Raw genomic sequence first — 17006 nt, 5'->3', positions numbered from 1 at the left:
TCTTCATAAAAGCACGCTTTCTTTCAAACATATTTTAAGAAGTGTCAAACGAGTGTGTTAATACGTGTAGTGCCTAAAATCATTTATAACAATACGTTTGGACAGCTCCTCTAATCATCAGCTAATCTTTGGTGTACTGCAATATCGTAAGCTCACAAAATAGACTTGACATAATATTTGAACGACCCTCTATCTTGAGATGGAGTGATTTGCTTTAGCAATATAGAGGCCAATGATCATGTACATAACAGTTTATAAGGAGGGTTAAACATTTCTTATGCAGTATACTAAAACTATCATGTTTTTTTTTACAATCAATCTTTCAATGCGCCCCTCCCTCATTGTAATCCCGAGCAAAGTCTGACAGCAAATCGAAAACAAATTTTAATGTTGTGATATTGCAAATTATGATTACTCAGGTTGATGTCGTTTTGGTCGTTTTAACGGTTAAAACATCAAGCAGAAAAATGTTCCTGTGAGAGCAAGTTGAAAACAATTCCTGCTATCAGTGATGGCAAATTGATTACTGTTTTTGCTATCAGTGCGAAAAAATGGAAAAATCGTTAAATGTAGAGTTTTTCGAATAATATGAAAACCTAAATGCAATACGTTAATTGCACTGATGGTATATCATTAGATGCTTTATACAAGGTCGCCTAGAAGTTTTGAAATAACACAAAAACTTAAATATTTGTAATAATTTTAAATTACAGCAAAACGATATCAAAATTTGAAATTAAAATTAATCAAGATAATCTGATATCAAAACATGATATCAATTTGCTGCTGATTACAAATCGTGTTTTCGATTTGCTATCATTTTGTTGTTAGACTTTGCTCGGGATCTCCCCTCCTCTCATGGAGGTTGAAACTCTTAATGAGGATGATTATGATGGCTAAAAATGGTGATACAGTATACAAACGTTATTTTATCAAATTTCAACCATTTTTTCGGTTGTATTAGTCCTTCTAGGTGGATTTATCATCTTTTAAAATTACCTAAGTTTTTATTCGTCATGGTTACATTATGTTTTAAGTAGGTTTACTAGATATGATCAATACAATTAACTTATATTCTTAGATATGTGATTTCGAATACTTTGACCCATTCTCACCCCCTCTAAGGGGTTCGGTCAATTTTCAATCATTTGTAGTTTAGTAAACAATTCATATAACGTGATACTTTCTTGCTAAACTATCATTACCACATAGGAGTGTATACAAACCAAATAAAAAGTTATTCCGACTTCAATTGCATTTGTTATTTAACAAACAATCTTTGAGTATCCTTTTTTGACCCATTCTCACCCCCAACGACGGTATTCTAATTTTCAGTAGGATAGAAAGAGAGTGACGTCTTAAAAGAGTCTTATATGTATTGTTATCTCTCGTCACTACCTCCCCGTTTCGGGATTTTGGAGTTTACGCGCCTGCTGCTTTCCTTGGATGTGGTAGCCACTTTTCAGACTCACTCTTCGGAATCGAAACCGGATTCCCCGTTACCCGTTACAACCACTTTTACAGTAGTCCTATATACTACCATCAATAGTTAATAGGGCAGAAATTTGAAAGATCTGTCATCGGTTCGAGACCATACGATCAGCAAAAATATGCAGATTTCAACTCCAGCATTACGGAGGACGATCGGTTTGACTAATAATTGTGCAGGTTCCACAGGTTCCTGCACCTTGATTGACCAAGAATCATATCCATCGCCATCTGCATACCCAGCGGGCCCTAAATAACTGTTATCTAGATGCAACTTTGGGAAAGTATTCAACTAATCATACAAATAAGTCGTTTAGTTGAGTGAACCTAATATGGCAAATCCCAACTATCGCGTGGTAAATCTCTTGTAGCTACTTGACATTCACTTTGAATGAGCAATTTTCGGAACGTGATCGGCTGATTACAATGTCAACTTGTTCCCAATCAACGCGGGCGGGCGCCGGGTGGTGGCCAACTTTTATTTTCTTTGCAGAAATGAAACGTAGGATGTTTGACATTCAAATTAACTGCCAATGCTATTGATTTCGCAAATTAGTGTCGTCGATTGTCGTAAATCGAGCTACGTGAGGTTCGGTCATGTGCAAGAACTGAGTCACTGTTGAACATGGGAATTCCCTCTGAATGTATAGTTTACTTGTTTACAAGGTAACCAAAAGATCGCATCTGATCATGATTTTGTTTGTTTCCATTTCATTGCAGATAAAAATCAAACAGAATGACGGTGGACAAAGGCCATAGTAATACGGCGTTCGTGGAGGATGAGCAAGTGACCAGGTGAGTGATTTTTATTTATTTTGCAGAATGAGATAATAATCTGAATGGTGTTCCAAACTTTCAGCAAAAAATCAGCTCCAGTGAAAACCATCAGTGGCAACAACTATGTGCTTGAAATCCAGGAAAAGAAGCCCGGCTTCGAGGCAGATTACAACCCGTACGAGCACCGACACGTGGAACATCCCACCACGAGCAATGAAACGTTGATCCACCTGCTGAAAGGCTCTCTCGGCACGGGCATTCTGGCTATGCCCAATGCTTTCCACCATGCTGGTTGGTTGGTGGGTTCCGTCGGTACCCTGCTGATCGGAATTCTGTGCACCTACTGCATTCACCTGCTGATCAAAGCCGAGTACGAACTTTGCCGGCGGAAACGAGTTCCTAGCCTCAACTATCCAGCTGTGACCCAAACTGCCCTCCTGGAGGGACCCAACGCCCTAAAGCCCCTTTCCAACATCATAATGTAAGTTTACTTGACAAACACAATCAATTGCATACAACCAACCACAGCAGATCATCATTAACCTCAGCTCATTTTCAGAGAACGCGCGCAACACTACTGCTGTGCAGTTCTGCCATCAATCACATTCCTTCATTCATCCCACGCGCGCATCGACCTATCACCACCCTACGTGAAAGCGATCGATCACAATTTATTAATCGGAAAATTCTCTTCTCGTTCCCTCCTCCAATGTTCTCGTCATCGTGTTCAAAATGGTGTGAAAACTGTGGCCTAAAACAATCGACCGACTATCAACTACCGTATAACCGTCCAACACCGGGCAGACACATAATCAACGTCTTTTTGCTCGTCTATCAGCTGGGCACGTGCTGCGTGTACGTAGTGTTCGTCGCTTCCAACATTAAGGCAATTGCCGACTACTACACCGAGACTCCCACCGATGTGCGGTTGTTTATGCTGATCATCCTGCTGCCATTGATCTTGATCAACTGGGTAAGTGTGCATTAGTTTTGTATATTTAGATGCTCTTTAGACGGAATCGTCATCGGGTAGGCTTCCCACCCCCGCCGGACGGAGTGGCGCGGAGGTGTACATTGCATTGCTAGGGTACAGCATCCACAAGTAGGTAGCGTGCGATTAGGAACAATGTGTTGAGTACATGTCAGGGTTGAAGCTGTGAGGCATTGTTTTCCGTTTCTTTCTACAATATCGGAGTTTACCAGTAATGAACAAATGCGTCTTATTTTTCAACGTGCTTGTTTTTCGATTGTCGTGAAATCATCTGGGAGGTGTCATTTGGTGAAACGAACATAATTTACGTTGTGGTGAATTGTTTGGTGTCGATGGCCACAACGTGTTTTTTCTTCGGAAAATCTGAAACATTCGTTGTTTTTTTTTCTTAATACTCTCATAATTTCAAATCCCATGGAAAAATCCATGATCAGGACCTAGTAGAGCCCAAGTAGCCAAGCTGTCAAGGCATGGGTGTCTAGCATAACCACATAGAAAAAAATATGCAATTAAAATTCAGCGAGAAATCATGCACATAAAGGGAATGCTAGAGTTAGTGCAATTTTACATGAGATATAATGTAAAATAACATCACCATCGTGTAAATTTCCGCCAACTATCGCGTAAACCATCATGGACTTCAACCGGTTACATGCTATCTCATGTAAACTCTAGCATTCCCTTTATGTGCATGATTTCTCGCTGAATTTTACATGAATATTTTTTTCTGTGCATGCTGGAGGTGACAGGTTCGATTCCCAGTCGATTCAGTAACTTTTCGTAGCGAAAATTTCCTTGAATTTCTTGGGCGCAGAAAGAGTATCTTCATGCCTGCCAGCCACACGATATACACATGCAAAATGACCATGCGCAGATTATAAGTAAGACGACACATATGCTCTGGAGTAAAAACACTTCTTTAATTGTAAAGGCGGCGTCCATTTATTTTTGACCCTTTGTTTCGCTTTTCTGTATGAAAATCCTACTTTTTTAAGGACCGTAACGACCGCCCCCTCCCCCCTCGGCGATTTCTATAATAATTCCTTTCAGTATTTCCAGAAGGAAATTATTTGGAACTGTTTCAGGTACTTCTGGTGGGCTTTCTCTATATATTCTTGCTGGTATCCCTTGAGGACTTTTTCCAGGAAAATTCAACCGAAACATCTGTAGTGATGTATCAAGAAATTTCTGTAGGGAATCCTCCTACAATTACTAGGAGGATTTACGAATAGTTTTGGCGTTTCAGTCTTGTCGGGGTCAAAAACAGCTAAATGTTTTCTTCTTCCAACGTTTCGATCCTTATTGGATCTTCCTCTGGGAATCGAATAGATCCAATAAGGATCGAAACGTTGGAAGATGTTGGAAGAAGAAAACATTTAGTTGTTTTTGACCCCGAAAAGACTGAAACGCCAAAACTATTCGAAAGTCTGCAAAACAGTCATCGTCAATATAGTGAATACGTGGATTTATCATAGAATTTATCTAGGGACACTTCCAGGAATTTCATAAATTATCCCGGTTGGGTTTGTTCCAGAGGTATTTCTCTGAAGATTCCTTCAGAAACTCTACCAGAACTTTAAGTTGGAGATAGAAAGGGAGTCTAAATATATCCAATAGCTCCACTGAGAGCAGGGTTTGTCCCAGTGAGGACGTTACGCCAAGAAGAGGAGGAGCTCCACTGAGAATAGGTCATTAGATATACAAACATAACTTGTCACAATTTAAAGCATTTGTATCATGCTCACATAGCCTCATGCAACTATGTTAGGCCAAGCAATGATTGTAATAACTCTAGATTGAGTTTAAATAAGGGCGAACAAACATAAGAGAGTTCTCTTCATCGACTCTCTCTTCTGCAAATCAAAGTGACAAGAAGCAAATAATTCTTGAAATAATTCAAAAAAATAAACAAATAATCCTGAAGAAGCTCTTGGATACATGCATGAAAAGATGATTGAAGGATTGCTGAAAATTTCGAAGGTACTCTTGAATGAATTTTTGAAGAGAAGAAATTCTGAAGAAATGACTTAAGGAATTCCTGGAGCAATCCCTGGAAGACTTTCTGGATAAATCCCTGACGAATCGCTGGAGCAATTTCTAAAGGAATGGCAGAAGAATGCTCTGTAGAATACCTGGAGGAATTCTCGGAGGAATCACTGGAAGAAGTTTTGAAAGTATACCTGATGGAAATCCTGACTAAATTAAGGGAAGAATACCTAGAAAAATTTCTGAAGAAATCTCATGAGCAAATCCAAGAAGAAGTCTAGATAAATTTCGGGGGGGATGCCTTGTAGGAATTCTTGGAGAAATTCCTGATGGAATTTCTGGGGGAATCCCTGAAGCAATTCCTGGAAAAATCTCTAGAGAGAATGCTGAAGAGCCTAGAGAAACTTCTGAACAAATTCCTGGAGATATTTCTTGGATGAATTCTTGGAGCAATCCCTGGATGAATTCCTGGAGAAGTTCCTGGAGAAATTCTTGGATAAAATCCTGAAAAAATGCCTGGAGGAATTCCTAGAGGTATTCCTATGGAAATTGCTGGAGGAGTCTCTAGAAGAATTCTTGGAAGAATTACTGAATGAATTTCTAGAGGAGTCTCAAGAAAAATTCTGGAAGATTTCTATTTCTATTTCTGTTATTTTCCTATTTCTGAAAAAAAAACCTTTTGAGAAATTCCTTGGGAAACATCCGGCATTATCCAAGAGAAATCCTAATATTAATTCCTGAAGGTATCCCTGGGGAAATCCTTGAAGAAATTTTTGGAGAAATCCCTGAAGGAATCTCTGTAGGAATTCTTGGAGGAATACCTGAAGGAATCCCTGAAAAACTCCTGAAGATATTCCTGGAGAATTTTCTAGTAGAATTTCTGAAGAAATCCCAGAGGATTTCTTGGAAGAATCCATGGAGGAACTTCTGGAGGATTTCCTGGAGAAATCTTCGAAGATTTTTCTGGAGATATCCCTGGGAAAATCCCTGAAGGGATTTGTAGAGAAAACTCTGGAGAAATCCATGAAGCAATTCCGGATGGAATCTTTGGAGAAACTCCTGGAGAAATGCCAGGAGAAATCGCTAGAGGAATTGCTGACTAATTTCTGAAGGATATCCAGAAGCAATTCCTGGAGAAATTCCTGGTGTAATTCCTGGAAGAATTCCTGGATGAGTTCCTGGAGGAGTTCCTGGAGAAATTCTGGGAGATTTATATTTCTATTTCTTTTATTTTTCTGTTTCTGGAAAAAAACATTTAAAAAAATCCTGAAGGAATTTCTGGAGAAATTCCTAGAGAAATTTCTGGAGGAATTTCTGGGGAAATCCTCGAAGGAATTTCTGCATTAATCCCTGGGGGAATCCTTGGATAATTTCGTGGAGATATCCCTGGAAAAATCCCTGAAGAAGTTCCTGAAGCAAGTTTTAGCGGAAATTCTGGCGGAATACCTGCAGCAATTCCTTGAGGAAAATCTAGAAGAATTATTGGAGGAATTCCTGGAAAAATTCCAGAAGGGTATGCCTAGAGAAAATCCTGGAAAAATTTCTTAAGGTGTCCCTGAAAGGTTTCCGAGAGAAATTCCTGAATAATTTGCTGTCATAATTTATGATAGAGTTTCTCGATTAATTCCTAATGAAATTCCTGGAAGAATCCGTGAAGACATATCTGGATAAATTCTTCGAGGATACCCTGAACAAATTCCTGGAGGAATGCCAGCATTTTTTTTTGAGCAATCCCAGGAAAAATTCCTGAAGAAATTTCAGATAGTAACCTTGGAGGAATTCTGAAGGAATTCTGAGAAGAGATCGTGGAGGAACTTCTTGAGGAATCCCTGTAGCAGTTCCTGAAGGAATCTCTGCAGGAGTTCCTAAAGAAACCGCAGGAGGAATCCCGCAAGCAATTCCTAGAGGCATTCCTAAGGGAATTCCCAAACAATCCCTGGAGGAAGTACTGGATTAATTCCTGAAAAAGTTCCTGAAAGAATTAAAAAAGGAACTCTTGAATGAATTCTATAAAGTGTTCCTGGGGGAATCGTTGGAGGATTTTTTAAAATTATCTTCGGAGTTGTTCCTGAAAGAAACACAGAAGAAATTCCCGGGTGAAACCCTGGAGGAGTTCTTGAAGGATAATCTTAAAGAATTCCTGAAAAAATTTCATGAGGAATCCCGGAAGCAATCCCATGAAGAATTCCTTAGGAAATCCCAGGAAAGCTTTCTCAACAAATTCGTGGTAGAATTTAGTATTTTAGTGTAGGTAAAAAATAAGAAGGAATCCATGTCTGCAATAATTTTTGGATGAATTATTGTTGGAATCTTTGGATGGACTCCCAAAAAAAAGTTTGTAGAATGTTTCAGAAACATCTGGATTAATTTCTAGCTTATCTCTGTTTCATGTAAATGTTTCTGGAAGATATTCCTTCTGAAATACTCTAGTGGAATTCTTGAATGAATATATGGAGAAATCCCTGAAGAAATCCCTGCAGGAACACTTGCAGAAATACCTAAAGGAATTTCTGTTGACATTCCTTTGGAAATCCCTGGAAAAATTCCCTGAGGAATTCTTGATAAAAGCACTGGAACAATCACTGGAGGAAGCTCTAAAGACATCCTAGGAAAAATTCCTGGAAAATTCTTGAAAAATTCTCTGGAACAAAAATTTCTGGAGGAATTTGTCGGTGCATCCTTGCAGAAGTATCTGTAAAAGTTTCTGAAGGAATCGTGAGAGGAACTCTTGAAGCATTTCTTGGAACAAGCCCTGAAAAAGCTATCGTAACCATGCAAGATGCCCACGGAAGAATTCACGAATGAGAAACTCATGGAGAAGCTCTGTGAGGATTTTCTGAAAGAATCCCTGGAGAAATTCCTGAAAAATGCCTAAAGGAATTTCTGAAGGTATTCTTGAAATAATTTGTAAAGGAATCCCAGGTATTTTGCTCTTAGCAAGACGTTTGTTTGAATTGAATACTAGTGAAAATTCGTATAGCAGTAGCAGATAACTGCACTCTATAGCAGCGTATATATAGTTTTACAAAGTCATTATTTTTTCCTATCGAAACCGGTTTCGGCATATTTGGAAAATTTGGCATGTTTTTTTTTTGTATTCCATGAATAAACATCACAAAATTTAGTCATTCAACCAAGCTTGTTATTTGGTAAAATTCTATGATAAGATTGTAAGGTTCTCTTGAAGAAATACTTGGCGAAATGTTTTGTGATTCTCGAGTAAAAGAGGTTTGTTGATAGAAACCTTAATTAAATAGGTAATTTTTTGAGACATTTTTTTCTGGAACTCCGAATTATTGATAACACTACTCGACAAAATTTAACAAAATTTGGAGTTATGGGATGAGAAAAAAAAATAACAGGGGTTTGGGACCCTAGAAGGGTCATAGTGAAAGAATGTTTGAAAAATATTGGACCGTGCCTTCACAGTTTAAAACCGAAGTTTGTATGGAGAACTTGGCGTGTTCAATTCATATGTGCATTAGAACGAGCAGTGTATATATATTTTCAGGCGTACCCCAAATAGTTTCGGTATTGACTAATGCCTAAATATATGCACATTACGTTCTAATGCACATATCAATTGAACACCCCAAGTTCTCCATACAAACTTCGGTTTTGAATTGTGAAAGCCCGGTTCAATATTTTTCAAAAATTCTTTCACCATGACACTTCTAGGGTCCCAAACCCCTGTTCTTTTTTATCTCATCCCATAACAAAATTTAGTGTTGAACGGTGTAATCGTTGAGTTGGCTCGAATGTAAAAAAAATCTCTCGGCGGGGTTGGTGCGGCCTTCCCCTGTCCCCTCTGGCTACGCCCTCTTCCGCTCTTCCGTTGGTAAGGCCACTGCTAGCTGCTGCGCATAGCCTTGAGTCACTTCTACGTTACGCAGCTGCTCGATGTTGAGCCGTGGCATTCGACTTCGATGCGTGGTAATAACTGTCGAAAGTTTTGAGCGCATGCATACAGCGACTAAGTAGTGGTCCGAATCTATAGTCGCCCTGCGGACATTATTGATTATATCCGAGAAGAATTTACGGTCGATTAGAACGTGGTCGATTTGGTTTTTCTGTTTGATGGTCGGGTGATCTCCAGGGGGCTTTGCGGGGGAACAAGGTGTGCTCCGGACTACCATACCACAGATATCATACATATAGTATTGCTTTTTTTCCACAACGCCTAAAGCTACATCTTCAACCCTGCAGCACAATCAAGTTCAACCGATGCACTTTATTGTTCAGAAATAGCCCAACAGCTTCTTCGTGACGCACCTTAGCGATGCACGCTTAGCTGCACCACCGTCGTCCCCTGTAGGATGGCAAGCCGCGATTAAACTTGTTTTCTCAATTTTATTCTCACCCAGTCTGATCCCCAACTGTATTTATCTCCCACCTTAGGTTAGAAATTTGAAATTTTTGGCACCCTTCTCGACGCTGGCTAATTTTATCACACTGGTATCGTTCGGAATCATCCTGTACTACATCTTCCGCGAACCGGTCACATTCGAAGGGAAGGAAGCCGTCGGCAAGATTACCGAGTTCCCGCTGTTCTTCGGAACGGTGCTGTTCGCTCTGGAAGCCATCGGTGTGGTGAGTATGAGGTTCTGCGAAAAACCTGGAAATTTGTTTGCTAGTTTATACCTTTTTGACCACAATCTAGATCCTGCCACTGGAAAATGAAATGAAAAAGCCAAAACAGTTCGGAGGAAACTTCGGGGTTCTGAACAAAGCCATGGTACTCATCGTGACGCTCTACATCGGAATGGGGTTCTTCGGTTATCTGAACTACGGTGCGGACGCGAAGGGATCGATCACGTTGAACCTGCCCGAACATGAGATGTAAGAATAAACAAAAGTCACCAAACTACTATCTTCTACTGAAAAAACTTATTGAATTTCAGTTTGGCCCAGTGCGTCAAGGGAATGTTAGCCTTCGCCATCTACATCACGCATGGTTTGGCTTGCTACGTGGCCATTGACATCACCTGGAACGATTATGCCAAGAAACGGTTCGGTGAATCGCCAAGAAGCGTCTTCTACGAGTACATCGTCCGAACCGTTCTGGTTCTCATTACATGTAAGTCATTGTTGTACAGAAAGAAATAATCGTGAATTATGGATTTAATTGGGTGTCATTTCCAACATTTGTTCTACTATGCATAACATTCCTGCTTATTTGAGTCATTTTAATCATTCTACCCCATTCCAGTCCTGCTGGCGGTTGCCATTCCTAACCTGGAGCTGTTCATCTCGCTATTCGGTGCTCTCTGCCTGTCTGCGCTGGGGATCGCTTTCCCTGCCCTGATCCAAACCTGCACCTACTGGCACGAACGGCACGGATGGGACAAAACCTGGATGATCATCAAGAACGTCATCATCGGTATCATTGCCATCGTGGGCCTGGTGGTTGGAACCACCACCAGTTTGAAGGAAATCGTGCAAACCTTCTTCGAGGAAGAATAGATTGGCGGTGTGGATCGACCCATTGGCATTGGTATCCAGTGATGACGAAGAGATGTCTGCAGTGATTCGAAACGACGGTGGTTCACGTTCGACGTGAACTTGTGAGTATTATTTAGTCTAGCATTGCTTAAGCAGACGGCCACAACGGTGTTAGAGCATAAACTCTTCGCACAATGCGAGAAAAGTCTGCCTGACGCAATTGATCGAAGCACATTTTTACCAGCATTCCTAAAACAGTTACAAACTGTGTGTAGATAGAATTTGAGTTAGAAAGTAGCGTTCAGTATATGTGTAGCTTGTAGAACATTTCGATGAGCAACCCCCCAGACAAGCCACTTTATTTGCTAAGTGAGATAGTTCTCATAGATATTACGTGTATTTTTTAACTTGTAAGATAAACGATTGAAAGTCATGTGCCAATTCAGTTAAGTATTGATTTGATAGGATATTTTGAAGAAGAAGAAAAATGAAAAGGCTAAATTGTGTAAAAATTTCTAAGTAGGGAAGTGGAACCATCTCGGTAGGGGTCCTATTTTGGGCACTTTTCTTAACCAATTGACACAATTTTTGGAACGCGATGAGATACGTATAGTATCTAGCCGTGTACAAAATTTCAAGACGAATTGGTTTGGAATTGACTAAGTTATAGCGAAGAGTGCCCAAAATACCGGCCGCTGCTCAAGTGGTTCGCCACCCTATGACGAACAGGAATTTCCTAAAAATATTGTTTACGATTTTTATTATGTAGAATAATATATTATTTAATAAATGATTTAAGTTTATTGCCTCATCATACAGCTATTGCACTAGTGAATATCACTGCAATAAATTATTTTGAAGCTAAAAAGCAAATCGGATACAGGTTTGATACCCAGAATATCACTCACACTTTCACAAATTCCAAAGCTGACTGAAACTTCCAGTCTGGAATTGGCCTTGTTTCAGCGGTAGCTCTAACAAAATTTTAATTCGGTAATTGATATCAAAAGTGGGCAACGAACATTTTCTGACCATATTGTTCATAATGACCTTATATGAAATGACCCATGAGCTAAACATCGCAGTTGTTGTATTCACCACTCATCACTGCGCATGACCAACAACCAATCCAATGTACCGAACGCCGCAAACTCGACTACCACGCGATACACCGATCTCACGTCTCACTTGCGATTGAAACAAGTGGTACATCAGATCCCTTCATTCACCACAATCCAACACGCGCGTCGGCGATGAGAATATGAAGCGAAAGCGTGGAAACAGATTTTGTTGTCAAACACGATTCACTGGTTTCAATGGATTCAACACAACCCCTTCGTTTATGAGTTGCACATCTTCTCACTGAGTCTCACGCTTGTGTTTTGTTTTACCTTTCCTCTGATAGTGGTGAATAGCATGGGGGTTGATATTGAAGCATGTGGATTCCTTCCGTTTCATTTGGATTAGGGGGTAGGAAAATATATTATCTTTTCTACCGTTTGGCTTACTCCTTGCCAAGGTTATCGCTAGAAGGGGAGGGAGCCACAAATGATGCTTGCGATTTACATTTTCAACTCTCACTTTTTGATCAAGCTGATTTTTTCTCTAAGTATTGGACGGGGACTCAACAATAGACACCTGAAAGAATAGAAAGCTCAATTAATGAAGGTCTTGGACCTCTTCTGACGCGAATGAAGAAGAAGGATCAACTTTTCCAAACTAACTCTAAACCGTACTAGAAGGTATTGCTACAGAAAAGGGCTAATGCGGTTCACACCTCCAGGGATAACTACCCAGTCTTTCAGAAGGACACCTAAGTATGGCTCAGACGTATTTTTTTTAATTACATTTTATTAAAGACACTATACAAAATAAGTTGGCATTCGTGTCCAGGCGTTGAACTGATGATATCAAGAACTGATACTGAGTGCACCGCAATTTGACCTCCCCATAGCAGTGAACCTGTCAGCTTACACCGCAGAAGGACGTGCCATCACAGTGCCTCGACGACATACTAGGTAGACTTCCGCGCAGTCAACTGTTCAATAGTAGGGTCGAGTTCGACTGCATGGCACCGATATGACATACATAGCTGGCTTTCGAACCCTTCTGAGGCCACCTTTTGTTTGCAACTGACCAAGCCTGAAGACATGCGCCTCTATAATTGCGAAAGCATGTGATTACGTAGGGTAGGTAATCAAAATTTGAACCAAATTGCGGCTTTCTGAAGCAGTGCAAATTTTAAGTGATTTTTTCTCCCACACACGCTCAGAAAACCGTTCTGATAAACGTGAACAAACAAACGCAAATATGAGAACAAGCAAATATACACCGTAAACTGGAACTAGTTCCAGCTGTCAATATGGGCGTTCTAGAAACCGTGACATCTAGTTCACGGTGTACATTTCTTATTGTTGTTATCGTTGCTATGCATAGTTCCCGTTTGTTACCGTTGCCGTGACTGGGAGTGCACGTATATCGGAACGGATTTCTTTACGTGCATGGAAATAATTTACTACGGCAAAATCGTATGTACATGAAAGCCACGGGTATAAGCTTTCTGTTAAATGGTAAAAAGTTTGTATTTGCACCGAATTTCATTGAAATAGGGCCCATATAGCCGAGGCGGTAAACGCACGGGTATTCAGCATGACCATGCTGAGGGTGACGAGTTCGATTCCCGGTCGGTCCAGGATCTTTTCGTAAAGGAAATTTCCTTGACTTCCTTGGGCATAGAGTATCTTCGTGCCTGCCACACGATATACACATGCAAAATGGTCATTGGCAGAGGAAGCTCTCAGTTAATAACTGTGGAAGTGCTCATAGAACACTAAGCTGAGAAGCAGGCTTTGTCCCAGTGAGGACGTTACGCCAAGAAGAGGAGAGGAGGAGGGTACTGGTTCCATTATTAAGCATGTCGCTCCCATTTTCATCCTAAGAAAAACAAAGGATTGAAGGTAGAGGGTCTTGCCCGGGATTTCCCGGGACAAATATCCCAGAATATCCCGGGATCTGAAAAATCCCGAATCCCGGGATATTTTTCAGAAATTCCCGGGATTTCCCGAAAATAAAAAAATGGCAATACTAAAACAAATCTTTTCACTTTGAAACCTTCTTTTTATCAATGTTTCCTTTTTCCATCCAATTCTACGCTATCTGTCAGGTATAGTTTATTTCTACTTAAATCAAGTTTAGATGAAAGTCCAACTAATTATACCAAAGATATTTTGACTGAATTTATGTCATTCATTTTTCATTTTTTTACTTATTCGTTTATTTGGAAGGCTCGGGCGCCACATGGGCATAACTGAGCCGAAATCTTTTGTTTTTACATTGATTTTACATTTTACAATTTATTACTGCCTTTCCATTTTTCATTTATGTGGCGTTACATTACAATTATAATCAAACTGAATCAACAGACAGAATATCGGAATGTGAAATAAAATGATTTATTTTAAGCTAGATGGTTCTGGTAGTATTCTTGGAATTTATGGCAATGTTCAAAATTTTTACAATATGTGAAATATGTAAACCGTTGCAAATATTTTTAGATGTTTCTGGAGTTATCCCTTAGGAATACTGTGTTGTTATATAATATTCAACAGCCCTGATCAATTGCTTGCACATTTACGTTTAAATTATGAGGAAAATTAGCAGAATTTTCAAAAGGAAACGGATAAACAATCCCTAACCTCTGCAGGACTTTGAGAATCTTTGAAATATTTGTTGACAATTGCATAAAGATTTTTCCGATACAATTCGTTGAGACATTTTGTTCTTAAGTCTAGGCAAAATTTTCTGCGGAACTCATTTCAACAGTCACTAGAGATAATACAAGTGATAATTTTGACGAAATTTCTAAGAGAAATCAGGAATTTATTTACAAGAAGAAACAGCACACCGTTTTTAGATCTTCTGCAGAAATTTCTGTGATGATTTATGGTGAAAAACAGAGCAATATCGAATTGCAAAAAAAAAAAGAAATAAAGCGAATCGTACAATAAAATCGAAGAATATAATTTAATACCATATAATAGGAATAATATAAATATAAAAGTTGTTGTAAAAACCACAAAAAAACATCTGAAGAAATTGTTAAAGTTGTCATCCTGCCAAATAAATCGAAAAAAAAAGATCAATGGACTTTCGGGATAAAAATGTTGAAATGGAAATCATAAATAAAATTTTCAAAGAATTTTATAAGGATTTTAAAGAAGATATTCATATCAGTTTAACAAGAAGTTCGTTGAGAGGGTCTGTCTTGAATTATTCTGGATTTTTTCCACAGTTTCTTCAATGTATTTCACGAAAAAAAAATAATCGAAATTCTAAAATGTTAACATGAATGTATATCCAAATATAATTGAAATCACACATTTTCTTAAAGAAATAACAACAAAATGCGGACAAATAATATCTTAAGAAATTGCCGTTTGAAATTTTCAAACCACCATTCTAACACTGCCATTTTAACTCCGTCATAAAATTCTCACACAGAACTCATTCACGTCTCAGGGTGAATTATAAGGGATTACTCTAGAAATATCATCAAGTCAAAAATTTCCTTTGGATAAGTAAGGCAGAAGTTAACCTATAGCCCAAGTTAACCTATTGCGGAAGAAGATGAACTTTATTTGAAAATTTCCAAATACCTTTGAATGTCTCCAACTGCCCTCACACAATCAAATGTCTTTGAAATATGTATTTTCTTTCGAATATAATGGTTATTAGTTGTTCGAATTCAATCAAAAGTGCTTAAGAAATCGTTCCATTAGCTTTTTCATCGTTTTTTTAGAAAATTTAGATTTTTCCCGGGATCCCGGGAAATCCCGGGATTTGGAAAATAAAAATCCCGAATCCCGGGATTTTTTTCAGTCCGGGAAACAAGACCCTCTAATTGAAGGGTTGTTTGTTTTGTTTCTTATTTTTGTATTTTTTGTTAGAAGTGAGCACGCATGAAAACAAAAAGAACGGAATCAATCGGTGCCGTAATCGCTTGTTTTCGAATAGGATGAATATGGGAGCGTGAGATTAGTGATGGAACACATACCCTATTTGATGTTTCATCAACAATGGTTTTAATCTTAATTTGAACCATCGTAATCATAATTTGAAACAATTTTAATCTTAATTTGAACTACTGGCGGCAGCAGCTCGAGCAACTCACAAAACAGCCAACTCCATGCTAAACAATGAAAAATCACATGAATCTGCTAATTCTCATACTTATTTTTCATTAGGCAGTGGAATCCCAAATTTGGAATTTTTCATCCCCCAAAAGTAAACAATGCAACCACTAGCGCAATCTACAGGCCAACACTAGAAGCTCACCTCCGTTTACTAGTTCAAATTTAGATTACAAATGGTTCAACTTAAGATAACATTCTCCAAGTAAGAATCACTTAAATTTGATAATTTTATGACAAATTATGCGGAATATTATTCGGTTGGTCGATTCTACGATAAATAAGCTTTCATTTGACGTGTTCACATATTGCGTGTGATACAATGCATGAGCTGTACGAGTGCACCGAAAATGTGCTTTCTGTTGGGGGGAAATGGGTGAAATCACAGTGATTTTTCAATTGCCTGTTTTCCATGACAAAAACGCTTTTTTCAATGCTTTTAAAGTCCATGTTATCAGGTTATATTACGGAAAGCTGTTTAACATCTTTTTCGGGACAACATTTGCCTGAAAAGTACTTCGTTTTAATGAATTTTGAAATGGTTCAAATTAAGATTACAATTTGACTAGTTCAAAGTTTGATTTCTTACCCTACTGTGTGAAATCGAGTGTGCTCCGCTGTTTATTTAAAACCTACACACGAACACACCTGAAACTCATGAGAACCCTTGTGATCAAAACCGTGTAGATACTATCTAAAGGAGCTATGACCCGAAAGGACCTGAGGCAGGTGGTGGTTTCCAGAACCTGTGGACCTAACTATCTATCGACGAAATCAACCTGTGGATCCAACTTTATTTATTGGAACTGTCCCAAATACGTCGCCATTTGATCAAAAGTAAACGAAACGACTAGACAGTGTCTACGGTCTTCCACCCCTTGAGGAACCCTTATTGGTTACGAGCCATCTACAACCTCGGCGTCCCACTACATTACAGTCTGTTAAAGATGACCCCCTTGAGCGAGCAAGCATATTAGTCTATATGCCGACTGGTCCCTGCATTTGGCTATAGGACCCGCTCCTATTGCTATTGCCACTTACAAAAGAACTTAGAAGACTCCCTGGTCTAGGCAGTTTTTTGTATAGCATATCTGAAGGATCTGAAGCATTAGGAACGGCTACTTTTAAGACCA

General features: G+C 39.1%; 1 protein-coding gene across 2 annotated transcripts in view; it reads left to right on the top strand.

Annotated features, from left to right (window-relative positions):
* Nucleotides 1-11487, top strand: part of LOC115258651 (proton-coupled amino acid transporter-like protein CG1139) — an 80159-nt gene extending 68672 nt beyond the window's left edge. For both annotated transcript variants that reach the window (XM_062850706.1, XM_062850708.1), the window contains exons 2-8: nt 2209-2283; nt 2348-2746; nt 3070-3238; nt 9641-9832; nt 9903-10081; nt 10144-10319; nt 10452-11487. In XM_062850706.1, the coding sequence (XP_062706690.1) occupies nt 2225-2283; nt 2348-2746; nt 3070-3238; nt 9641-9832; nt 9903-10081; nt 10144-10319; nt 10452-10705 (1428 nt within the window). In that variant the 5' untranslated portion in view covers nt 2209-2224 and the 3' untranslated portion in view covers nt 10706-11487. The remainder of the gene's footprint in view (nt 1-2208; nt 2284-2347; nt 2747-3069; nt 3239-9640; nt 9833-9902; nt 10082-10143; nt 10320-10451) is intronic.
* Nucleotides 11488-17006: the final 5519 nt, after the last annotated feature.

The sequence above is a fragment of the Aedes albopictus genome, chromosome 2 (assembly GCF_035046485.1).
Source record: "Aedes albopictus strain Foshan chromosome 2, AalbF5, whole genome shotgun sequence".
Taxonomy (NCBI): domain Eukaryota; kingdom Metazoa; phylum Arthropoda; class Insecta; order Diptera; family Culicidae; genus Aedes; species Aedes albopictus.
Note: the sequence above shows the minus strand (reverse complement) of the source record. Positions and strands in the feature narration are given on the sequence as shown.